This window comes from Myotis nattereri, assembly GCF_964212035.1.
Source record: "Myotis nattereri genome assembly, chromosome: 3".
Taxonomy (NCBI): Eukaryota; Metazoa; Chordata; class Mammalia; order Chiroptera; family Vespertilionidae; genus Myotis; species Myotis nattereri.
Window position 1 is genome coordinate 198256414 of NC_138077.1, and position 12119 is coordinate 198268532.

The following is a 12119-nucleotide window of genomic DNA, read 5'->3' on the forward strand; positions in this document are numbered from 1 at the left end:
AGTCCCAGAATCTGTGCCCTGTGCCAGGAACCCCGGGCAGAGAGAGGATGGAGCAGCTGTTTGGTGGGCACTGACTTCGTGCCAGATGCTGACATGCGTATTCTTATTTAATCTTCAAAACAACACTGGGAGGTATTAACCCCCCCCCCCCCCCGCCCTTTTATACGGAGACACAGAGAGCTGAGTTTTCTCTCCTGCTGTCTGAGTGGGGCTCGTGGTGGAGATTAGGAAAGGGTGTGGCGCTTGGGGGAGACACAGGCCAGTCTAGGGCGTTGTGGGCAGGCACTGTGCTGGGCACAGGGCTCCAGGGGTGAGCAGGACAGATGGGGGAGGGGGAGGGCACAGACGGGAAGCAGACTCAGTTCCCAAACACGGACCTGTTCGCCAGCGCGCAGTGCTGCTCAGAGAAGGCTCATGAGAGGGTGCAGAACAGGGTGGAGGAGGGGCTGACCTGGTCTGGGGGACACGGCAGGTCTGAGGGTGAGTAGGAGCCGAGGGACGACCAGGGGAGGCTGGAGTGCAGAAGATTTGGGGGTGGGAACAGTCCAGACCCCCAGGCAGGGGGGTGTGAGAGGGCAGGGGCTGGTCTGTGGAGATTTGGGCGCAATGGGAAGCATTGGGGGTTGTAAGCAGGGGTGAGGGGTGGTTCGCATTCAGTGCAGAGCTGCGTGGTGCCCTCTGCACGGCCGGTGGGCAGGACAGGGCCCGGGCACAGGGGGAAGGTGCTAATTCCAGATCAGAAGAGCAGGGCCAGGGCCGTGGTGAACTCAATGGAAGGGGGAGACCAGGGGCCTAAGGTGACCCACCCGTGCAGTGGTCTTGGGGGGCGGGGCGGTGAGGCTCCTCGCAGGGGGGATGGGAGGAGCCGGAACGGGCCAGGATCCCCGGAACGGGCCAGGATCCCCGGGAGGCTCCCCTGAGGTCTGGCTGACGGGGAGGCTGGGCTGGTGGCCCGGCTGGGGGAGCCCCGACACGGGGGGCCGGGGAAGGGGAGCTGGGAGGAGCAGCAGGAAAAGCAAGTGGCAGACACCAGGGCAGGTGGAGGCCAAGGACCAGGACGCCCGACAGTCCAGAGGCGGGTCCCGGGAAGAGCAGTGACAGAGCGGGAGGAAGGCGTCTGTGAGGGCGGGAGGTGTGCGGGGAGGTGAAGTGCGGGGTGCGGGTCTCCAGGAAGGAGGTGCAGGAGGCGGGAGGAAGGTCCGGACGCAGAGCGGAGGGCGTTCCGTCCCGGGCTCTCGGCTCGCAGGGGTGCAGCCCCGGCCCCCCGCTTTGGCCTCCTCCGGACGCCGCTCTGCTCCGGGTCGGTACCCGAGGAGGCTCGGCTCCCAGGCGGCCGCGGTGGCTCCGGAAGATGCCGGGCCCGGGGCTGGGAGAGGGGGCGGCGATGCGGCCCCCAGGCCCTCCATCGGCAGAGGGCCGGAGCCGGGTTCGAGGCCGAGCTCTGCCGGTGGCTTCGGGACCCCGCTCGGCCACGCGAGGGGGCGGGGGCCCAGGCCGGCGACTTCCTGCCGCTCCCCTCCCCCCGGGCGCGCAGCCGGGTCTCATTAGCTCCCTCCCCCGGGCCGGGGGGTCTCCGCGCCGGGGCGGGGCGTGTCCTAATCAATCCCAGGCCGGAAATTCCTCCCGAGGGGCCCGGGGGCTGCGGGAGCGAGGGGCCGGCGCGGAACCTGGCCGGCCTCCGCACTCCCCTCCTCCGGGCCCGCCCCCCGCATCATGGAAACTGGGCGGCCGGCCGACCCCCGCGCTCCGCTCCACATTCTCGCCTCTGGGGCGGGCGGGGCGCGGGCCCCCCTCCGGCTTCGGGACAAGCACCCCCACCCCAGACTGGACGCATCTTCTAGGCTGTTAGGACCATTCGGTCCCTCAGCTCTGGCGGCCGGGGTCACCCCAATCACCCGCCCCCTCGCCGTGAGCGCCGCTGGGGGATCCGGGCTGCGCCCCGCGGGAGGATGCGAAGCAGACACCATACGCCCATTTTACAGGTGAAGACGGTGAGGTCCAGGGAGAGGAAAGCCTGGCGAAGCAGGACCTCGGGCCGCCGCCTCCAGGCAGCCCCCCGGGGCGCTGGGCGTCCTCGAGCGCTCAGCCGCCCCCGCAGGTCCTCTCCAGGCGCCGGGACCGAGGGGCTCTGGGCGGCGCGGAGGGGGCGGCCGCGAGTCCCGCCGCACCGAGCTCAGCCTGCGGGCCGGGCGGCGGCTCCCAGCCCCGCGCTCCGCCTCCCCGCGTGGGAAGAGGGCGCCCCTCGGCCTCCGCGAGCGGCCACCGGGCTCACCTGCGCCCAGACCTGCGCGGGTGCGTCCTCCCCGCGGCGGGGCCTGGCGGGGCGCGGGCCGGACGGTCCCCGGGCTCCCGAGGGGCGGGGCCGGGCGGCGCGGGGCGGGGCGGGGGCGGGACCCGCGGCCCAGATTCGGTGGAGGCGGCGGCAGTGCCTGGAGCCGCGGCGCGCGGACTCGGACCCGGACCCACCCGGGCGCGGCGGCGCCAGGTGAGCAGAACTAGGGTCCGGGGTTTGTCCCCCACTTTCCCCAACTTTTTGCTGGGCTCCTCGCCCCGGAAAGGCCCGGGAGTGTGTTGGAGCCGGTCCTCCTCCTCCGGCCGAAGTGGGGACGAGGCGGAGGCGGGAGTCCGGAGTCCGAGAACTTCCCGAGACCCGGACCTTCGGGCCGGACGACCAAGTTTTGGCGGCTCTGAGCTCCCAGCGCCGACCCACACCCCCGAGCCTGGGGTCTCGGAGCGTGTCCCCATCTCCCGTCCTCCGCGGGGGCTCGGAGGTGATCTCCCGGAGTTGGGACTGGGGCTCGCTCTGACCGGGGCTGGGAGAGGGCCTCCCACTCCTGCACAAGCGGGTCCCGGGCCTCGCCTCCTGCCGGGACGCTCCGCTGCTGCACCGCGAGGTGTCCGGCTCTGAGCTGGGCCCGGGCCCGGTGGAGCCCCCGCCTTGGGCGGTGTGACCCGGGCAGGCCCCTCTCGGCCGCAGTTGCCATCTGTGAAAACCCGGCGGTGGACGCGCGGATGCTGCTGCCCGTGCTGGGCCCTGGACTTCAGCTCTCCTCTCGCGGGCAGGGATGGGCGTCCTGCTTCGAGCTTCGGGGTGCGGCTGGGGAGTGGGTAGGGGAGCAAGGCCTCCTCCCTGGGGCCTTGGGGCGGGTTCCAGCGCTGGAGCTGCTTAGAAACCAGATTCGGGATGTGAGGACGCACCACTGGCCCGCGAGGTCCTAACCGTCCTCTCCTGCGGTCCCGGGGCGCCCTGGGCGGGGGCCCCGTTTCTCCCCGCACCCTCCCTTCCGTGGGGGCCGTACCACACGCAGCCCGTTGCTCCTGCCCCAGCCCCAGCCCGGATCCAGCTCCCAGGCCGGGCTGGACCAGCAGCCGGGAGGGGCTTCAGCTGGCGGCCCGGACCCGGGGGTGGCCCGAGGCGCCGGGGCGGTGCTGCACCGGCCGGGACTCGGGCCACGGAGGCCTCGGGCGGAGGAGGCCGGAAAGGAGGCCAGGCGGCGGGAAAGGGGGATGATTCATCCGGAGGAGCCCGAGTTGGAAACGCAGCAACCTGGGAACAGCCTTGTCCGGGCCGAGGGGAGCGCCAGGAGGGAGTCCCGGACCAGGCGGAGTGCGGCCCCGCAGCCCCGGCCTCCTGCCCGCCGCAGCCTGGCTGCTGGGGGCGGGGCGGCCTCTTCTGCGCGGAATTGAAAGGAATCCTGGGCCACGTCTGCGCTGGTCGAGGTCAGAGCGGGCTCCCGAGTCTTGCTCAAGTCTCTCCTGCTGCAGCTCCATGGAGGAGGGGGCGGGCGGGAGGCTGGAGTCAGCGACACCCCCTCCTTCCTACGCTGCGGTACGTGAAGCGCAGTGTGGGGAAGGGGGCCCGCGAGCCGCTCCAGCGGACCGGGCGGTACCCCCCGCCCCCCTTTACTACGGTGCAGCCACGTGCGGGGGTGAGGTCGGCCCGGGCGGGACTTACACCGGAGACGCCGCTGCCGGGGCTCCCACACCTCCCGAGGCCCGGGACCCGCGGGCCGGCGAAGAGGGGTCGGCGGGCGGCCAGAGCCCCGCAGCCGAGGATGCGCCAAGGAACAGCCGGCGCCCCTCCCTCCTCTCGCCCGCAGGCTCGGCCAAGTCGGGCTTCTGCCGCGCGGCCCTGGCTCCGAGCTCCGCTGCGGAAAACCGGAGTGGGGGCGGCTCCCCGCCTGGCAGCCCGGGAGAACCCGGGGGCGGCCGCCAGGGATCTCCAAGCGAGATCCTTGGCGAGGCGGCCCGACCTTCCCTCCCCGATCTGTGTCCCCGACCCTAGGCCCGCGGGTTCAGCCCTGCCTCCCGCTTCTCTCCACAGAGCGTCCAGACGACGGCGAGATGACGGCCGGGAGCCCCGGAGACCGCGGGGAGGTGCGGAGGAGCCCCGAGGGCCGCGTGTCGCGCCTGGGCCGCCGCCTGGGCCGCCGCCGGCGCCCGCGCTCCCCTCCCGAGCCTCTGCGGGTGCGGGCGCGGCTGCGGCTGCGCTCGCCGTCGGGAGCGTTCGCGGCGCTGGGGGCCCTCGTGGTCCTGGTGGGCATGGGCATCGCAGTGGCCGGCTACTGGCCGCACCGCGCCGGGGCCCCGGGGCCGCGAGCTGCCAATGCCAGTGCGCCCCCCGTGAGCGAGCTGCGACGCGAGGGTCGCGGTGCCGGCCGGGCGCACGGCCCACACGAGCGGATGCGGCTCCTCGGGCCGGTGGTCATGGGCGTCGGCCTGTTCGTGTTCATCTGCGCCAACACCCTGCTCTACGAGAACCGCGACTTGGAGACGAAACGGCTTCGCCAGGGGGTGCTGCGGGCTCAGGCGCTCCGGCCCCCCGACGGCCCCGGCTGGGACTGCGCCCTCCTGCCCAGCCCCGGCCCCAGGACTCCCGGAGCCATCGGCTGTGTGGAACCAGAGAGTTGGGACCTGTCCCCGCGCCGGGGCACCTCCCCGGTCCCCTCCGTGCGGAGTCTGCGTTCAGAACCTGCTAATCCTCGCTTGGGGTTGCCTGCCCTGCTCAGCAGTTACCCGCTGAAGGGCCCGGGGCTGCCCCCACCTTGGGGTCCACGGACCCAGACTGGCCATGTGATTATCACCGTGCAGCCCTCGGGTTCCGGCATCGAACACTCCAAGTCTCTGGATCTGGGCCTCGGAGAGCTCCTGCTTGGGGCCCCGGCAGCTCGGGACTGTGCTCACCGAAGCTGGCCCCGGCTGGACCGCCTCAGCCTGGAGGGTTATACCAAGTTGGGAGGAGGAGGGGACTTCGGGGCTCCGGTTTGAGGAGCTGGGCAGCCAGCTACGAGGCTGCAGCATGGGCCATCGTCATAGGACCAGGAGTCCCAACCTCTAGTAGATGCTTGTCACATCCCAGACTGGGGAATGGATGCTTTGGCCCAGCAGCTGCTAAGGCATCCTGACTTATATGTCGGCAGAGAAATGCCAACTGCACAGGGTTCAATAAGCTGGAAAGTGTTTTCATGTGAACTCTGGAGACCAGCATGACTCGGCCTCAGGAATTCCTTTAGCCTCCGAAGTGGCCTTAGCCCTGAACAGGTACCTGAGGAGGCTGGAAGGCCAGGCCAGGGTGATTGGGAGATGCACCTGGTGTCTTGGCAAACCCCAATGGTGGGCAAGAACCCCTAAGACTTGGAAGGTAGGTTGAGATGTTACAGGTTGGGACAGGCTCCCTCCAAGGTGGCACTGGTGATGGGGTTTGGGCCTCCAGGAAGATGGGCAATGGGGTACAGTTGTGACCCTTCACTGCCATCTGGGATGGGGACTGAGCCTTTAACTCTCACCACCTCAATCCCTTTCTTCCCTCAGCCATGCAGGGTATATCCTCCTAGGGCTACAGACTGCCAATGCCTCCTGCTGAGGGCCTGGCCCCTCCCAAGCAGGTCTGGGAGCCCCCTTCTCTCCTTGTCCTGGTCTATGCTGCAAAATCTCCCTTCTGTTGGCCAAAGGCATTTGCCAATTCTCAGAGACCTTTTTATACAATATTGAAGCTGCGTTTTGGCCAATGTGGGTAACTTTCTTTTTAGCAAGAGGGGAAGATAACTTTGAAAGTTGATCAATCCTCACAGATTCAGTCCTTTTTTTTTTTGAAGTTTATTGAAAAATGCAGTACAAGAAGCAAGACCAAACACTCGTCTAAACACTACAGCCACTTCTCTTACTACAAAAGGCCAAAACAGCAGACTTAATTATTGCCTATTTAACCTAAGGATTTTGCCAATTTGATTCTGCTGCCATAGTTCCTATTTTGTCAAATGTAAACAACTACTTGATATGATTCATAATTTTTTAAAATTTTACAAAGCTCCTTCATTTTTGTCACCAAAATAATACATTTGAGAGAGATTTGTAAAACCATCAGCCTGGGGCTGAGGTCCTGGCAGACAGTTCCCATGAGCATTCCTGGGGGTCGGTAAGGCCACAGCCGTGGCTCCAGTCGCTGAGATGACTGCTGTCCCCTCACCCTCCGCTGCCCTGCTGCACAAACGGGGGTGGGGGGGGGGAGGTCTGGGAAAGGCGTTGAAGACGCCCTGACAGCCAGGCTCTGTGGGCCCTCCGCTTATAAATGCAGGTCCGGCGTGGTGGGTGGGTGGGTGGCAGAGACCTCGGGTGGCTTGGAGGAAGTCTTTATTTCTCAAGTGAAATAAAAATAAAATTGCAGCGAGAGTTGTTACTGTGATGTGTCTGAGTCACTAGGAAAACTGCCAAGTCCCTCTCCTCTTCATTTCCTACCTGGACAGAGTCTGCTTTTCTTCATGCACACACACACACACACGCACACACAACTGCAGGAAGAAAAAGTCTGACTATTGCCAAACCTCAGGATCTGTCAGCAGAGAGGGAGGAGGGGGAAGAGGCCTGGAAGGACATCCCTCATGCTAGCTTGTCCCCAGTGTGACTTCCTGGTGCGGGAAGGGCGTTACAGATCTGCTCCAGTTTACAGACAGGGAGCAGCAAGAAGTGTGCTGAGCTGGTGACAGAGCTGAGGGAAGGGTAGGCCCCCTGACGCGTGGTCCTGTGCTCTGAGAGCTGCCACATGGTCGGGGTGGTCACCTGGAAATGCTTCTTAGCGGGACCTGAACGAGGTGAACCCCTCATCCCCCTGTGTGCAGTGCACATTCCCCGAACTAGAAAACCTTTCAAAAACCTCATTCATTTTCTTTGCCCAAATCACCACTAAAAATGTGCCATTAGTGCTTTGGCCCAAAGTGCCTGTTTTCCTGTGAGTTTTGCTCTCCTGAGATGGGAGGTGGGGGAGTACCTAGCAGAGCCAGTGCTTCTGGTGAGGTAAAAAGGGTCGGAGGGCAGGAAGGTGAAGGCCACGGATCTGTTAAAACATTCACAGTATCAGATAGAGCTGAGCAACTTCTTATATCTTTGATCTAAAGAATCTCCAAAAAGAAAGAACAGGAGGGAGGAAGGAAAAGCAATGCCACATTCTTGGCAGAGGTCTCTGCCTCCCCCAAACCACCCTCCGCAAAGGGACAGGGACTCTGCTGGGTCTGTGGATCGGGGCAGCACCCTGCCCGACATTCCTGTAAAGTCACATCATTGGCTCTGAGAAAGGGCTGGTTTTTAAAGTTTCAACTGTCACCCAAAGGGTATAAAACTAGGGGAGAGCAGGGCAGCCCCATGCAGCTGGCTTTGGCCCCAACACAGCGGGGACAGTCTTTGGAGGCTTCCAGAAGAATTCTGTGGGCCCTGTCAGCATCTGGGTTGGAAATCAATGGGGAGAGGCTGGGCTGAAGGGGTTACAAACCACCCCATAAAAAACCAAAAAGCTCTTTAAAAACAGTTCGTAGAGTGAAAAGTTGAACAGTTCTAGTATCACAATATAGAAAAAGGTATTCAAAAGGTCAGTGATGTCTAAAAGACTCTGTTGGTATAAACTCCAAATAGAAAATGAAATTAATTTTCTGGTGGTTTAGAACCTTGAAAGTCTGAAGTCTGACTATTGCAGGTTAGCTTCTTTGTCGTTTCTCTTGGATGGGAGACGGGCAGGGAGTCGGGGGTAAGTGATTCCTAGAGGAAAGAAAAGCAAAGTTGATAAATCCTGCAAGGAGACTCACCCAGTCCCATCACCAAGTTCTTGTGGCCACAAGTCATAACCAAGGCCCGCGCGGTTTCACAGGACCCAGTCCTGACGGGTGATGGATAGCACCTTCCAGTCATTTGTAATCACTTTTAGGCATGAATTTATCTGGATCCCTGTCTCTCAAAAAGCAGACCCCCTGCTGCCAACTCTCTAGTCTGCTGCGAGAACTTCAGTCATTTCTCCCTGTCCCCCAGCCCCTCTGTCTCCAGGCAGCCTGGCCCTGTCTTTCTTGGTTTTGTTCTCTGGCTCTTCCCCGTGAGAGCAGAGAGCAGAGAGGAGAAGGGGAGGTGCGCAAGGTGGAGCAGCAGGGACTGCATGAAGGGACTGCAGGAGGTGGGTGGGGTTTGCCTCCAACCAGCACTGCAGGCACTAAGGGCGGGAGGACACAGGAGACCCGGTTGCTTTAGTTGGAGCCAAATATTTAATAACCTCCTATGTTGCCCTCGTCAACCTCTCCTCTGCCTTCACTGTACCCAGCTCCAGGGTGGACGCCTCTGGGGGGATGGCTCCCAGAGTGGCCAGGGCTCCTGGCCAGTGCTCTCTGAGGCTGGAGAGGGAGCACCCTCCACTACAGCAGGAATAGCCCCTACCTGAGCTCATTCCTCAGAGATTTCAGTCTCCTGATGGACGACCACCTTGGTCACTGACATGTCCGGGTGCTGCTCCTTTGCCTCCTTGATGGCCTGCACCAGGACCTGAGGAGGACAGAAAGGGCACCCATCAGGCAGGAAGCAGCTTGGCCAGTGAGGTAAGGTCACAGGACAGCATTTTCCTGGCAAATTCAATCCTGTCTGCAGCACCAAGGCAGCATTCAGGCTAAGCCAAGCTGATGATGACCGTCTCCACTCTATCCTGCATAGGGAGGCTCCTGGATAAAGGCACGGAGACAGGGAGGGTTAGAGCATCTTTAAGGAATCAGAGAGGGACTTCAGGGGTGAAGGCTGCACCTGCTGGGTGGGTCTGGGAGGATCCACTCAGAAGTGAGTCTAAAGGACAAAGCAAAATCTGTGTTCAGCAAACGGTGCCTGGGAAGCTCAGAATAGGAGAGGAAAAGGAAGCTGCGTACTACCAAAAGGAAGAGGTGGCTTTGGCTAAAGTAGGGAGAAGAAAGGAGAGCAGGAGAGCCTAATTCCATGCCATGTACTAGCCTAACCACATTACTTATTGTTACGTAGTTAATCTTCACAACAACCCGGTGCACGAGGGCGGAGTCAGTACTTCCCTTTTATAAACAAGGAACTGAGGTTCAGTGGTGAAAGTGCTAAACGTTCCACAGCCAGTAACGCAACAGGCGTTTTAACTCAAGTCCACTGGGCTTTCCTCTTTACCGCATGGCTTATCAGATGGGGGGAGGGGGGGGCTGTCTTAGCATCTGAAGGGGTTTGGTCATTTCAGGGAAGCTAGAGGGGGCAGCGGGAAAGGAGCAATGAAGCCACTACTCCTTGGGCTGCAAGTCTCTGAGCCTTTACCTTTGGAGTCTGGTGGCACACCACTTCTCAGAGAAGTGCCCCCTCCCCCATTACAAAGGACTCTAGCTAGATTTGACCAGCGGACTGTTGACCCAGCTCTTAAGAACCATCTCTAAGCCTGGCTGGTGTAGCTCAGTGGTTGACCGTCGACCCATGAACCAAGAGGTCTCGGGTTTGATTCCTGGTCAGGGCACATGCCCGGGTTGTGGGCTCAGTCCCCAGCAGGGGGTGTGCAGGAGGCAGCCGATTGACATTTCTCTCATGCATTGATGTTTTTCTCTCTCTCTCTCCCTCTCCCTTCTTCTCTGTCTAAAAAATCAATAAGAAAATATATATTTTTTTAAAAAAGAACCGTCTCTAAGCCTTGGCTGGTGTAGCTCAGTTGGATGAGCATCATTAGGGCACCAAAAGGTTGCCAGTTTTATTCCCAGTCAGAGCACATGTCCGGGGTTGCAGGCGTGATCCTTAGTAGGGGCTTGTGGGAGGCAGGCAATTGGTGTTTCTCTCTCACATTGATGTTTCTCTCTCTTTCTCCCTCTCTCTCCCCCCATCCCCTAAAAGTCAATAAATATACTTTTAAAAGAACCATCTCTAAGATGGAGCAACAGGAGAAGAAGGGAAATCCTCTTTTGATCTTTGTTTTGGTTAATCCTCACCCTCCTTGACCTCTTTTTGCTCAACTCATCTGCTCATGCTTCAAGGCCCAGCCCACGCCCTCTCTGGTTACTCCGGCCTTCACCTGCCTCTCTATGAAAGCCTGCATCACACAACTTCTCCTGAATAGTCCTCCTTAAAGTGCTCCCGCAACCCATCCAGGGGCCACCACACCTCCTTTCACGTAGCCCTCAGGACCTAGAGAACCGCGGACCCGGAGCATCTCTCTGAGCTATCAAGTGTGCTTGTCCCTGTGTCACAACAGCCCTGAAGAAACCTCCGCTTATCTTTATTCTATAGAAAGGGAACCACATCTCAGAGAAGTAAAATCATCTGCGCAAGGGCATGCACCCTGTGAGCTACGGAGTCAGGATTCAACCCAGGTCTATCCCACCCTGAGCCCCACGCACTTTCTCCGCCCGCCGCTCTTGCTGTCCGGCACAGACTGAGCGAGCACAGAGTGGGGGCCCAGATCACATGAGACTGAGGAGGGGTGCAGGCTGGTGATGCAGCAGGATCCACTGAGCTGGGGCAGACAGGCTGCAAGGCCTCTCACTTGGGTGAGCAGCCTTGCTGCTGGGACCCTGAGCCCAGCATTCTTAGCTGTAAGTCTCAAGCCTGCTACCAAGGGAACAGCCGGCACTCAGCTCAAGTTTTCATTTTTTTTTTTTTAAGGCACTCAGCATATCAGCATAGAGGCCACGGCATCACTGCTCCGGCGCTCCTGTCAATGATTCCAGAAGCATCTGCATGCAGTGTCTTCCACCCCCTCTTCTCTGCAGCATTAGTTCTAACCTCACTGGCAGAGAATCGGGAACATTAATCCTGACCTTATTATTTGCTAATTGCTTGTAGCACACAATTAGCACCTAATTAACATAAAAACATAGAATTTAGCTCTCAGAAAGGCCCAGAAATTATCTAGATCAACGTACTCTTTTAGGAGAGGGAAAAAAAAATCAGAATTAAAGTGATTCGCCCGAGGTCCACAGTGAGTCAATGATAGATCTAGGGCAGAAATCAAGTCCAGTCTATGTCCCCCTAGTTGTGTCCTCAGCTAGACAGCCCTGAGGGTAGAGGTCATGCCTTCCTTTGGCTCCGATATCACCTGCTGTCCCTAGCAGAGGCTTAGGGCCCGCTATCCCCCGCATAACAACAGCTCCAGTTACTTGGAGCCCACCTTGTGCCACCTGCTGTATCCCACTTCAGTCTGACAGCCTTGGGAGGAAATGCCCATCGTATAGATGAGGAAGCGGAAGCCTAGGGAGCTGAGAGCTAGGATTTGCTAAGAACTAGGATTTAAACTCAGCTGTTTGGAGTCTGAAGTCCATTTCTTCCTATTACACCTCCTTGCTTCCCCAGTCTACGGCCCCCACCCACAGCCTCTGTGATCTGATTCCCTCTGTCTTCCTTCTTGCATAAGAGCGACAGTAGCTGAGGGGGCTCTTTGGAGGTGACGCTGGCAGAGGTGTCTTTTGCATCCACCAGTCTTCCTGCCCAGGACCCCTCCCATGCCCAGGGTCTCCTCAGCATTCCCACCTGGTCATGGTCAATATCGGCATCTCCTGTGATCACAATTCTCTTCTCAATCCGGGTCTCTGATATCCCACCTTTGACCGTCTGAAACCAAAGGGAGGGGGTCATATGAGAAAGAAAGAAAAAGAAACAGCAGGAGATTATTCTGAAAGTTCCACTCTAAATTTTAATCTGCTGCTAGGTACTGGATAGGATAGCTTCTCACCTACTTGTCCAAAATCTTGGCTGAACCTGCTAAATGAACACACCTCTATCCCCTTGGGTTGCTAAAATCTTCAATAAGTGAAACCGAAAGTCAGAATTCTCTAGTTGTTTATTTTCCCCTTTTTCTTTCTCATAAATACCACAGAAATTCAGTGAGT

The 12119-nt window shown here is 60.1% G+C and overlaps 2 protein-coding genes across 3 annotated transcripts in view; one reads left to right on the top strand and one right to left on the bottom strand.

Annotated features, from left to right (window-relative positions):
- Positions 1-4329: 4329 nt before the first annotated feature.
- On the top strand, positions 4330-5268 carry TMEM200B (transmembrane protein 200B; the record flags this gene model as incomplete). Its single annotated transcript, XM_081087831.1, has 1 exon — positions 4330-5268. Exon 1 carries the CDS (start codon positions 4345-4347, stop codon positions 5266-5268), a length of 924 nt encoding a protein of 307 aa, XP_080943957.1. The 5' UTR covers positions 4330-4344.
- Positions 5269-6090: 822 nt separating this feature from the next.
- EPB41 (erythrocyte membrane protein band 4.1) overlaps positions 6091-12119 on the bottom strand; it is a 164156-nt gene continuing 158127 nt past the window's right edge. For both annotated transcript variants that reach the window (XM_081087827.1, XM_081087828.1), the window contains 3 exons: positions 11761-11841; positions 8689-8793; positions 6091-8025 (listed from right to left, as the gene is read on the bottom strand). In XM_081087827.1, coding sequence (XP_080943953.1) covers positions 8695-8793; positions 11761-11841 — 180 coding nt within the window. In that variant the 3' untranslated portion in view covers positions 6091-8025; positions 8689-8694. The remainder of the gene's footprint in view (positions 8026-8688; positions 8794-11760; positions 11842-12119) is intronic.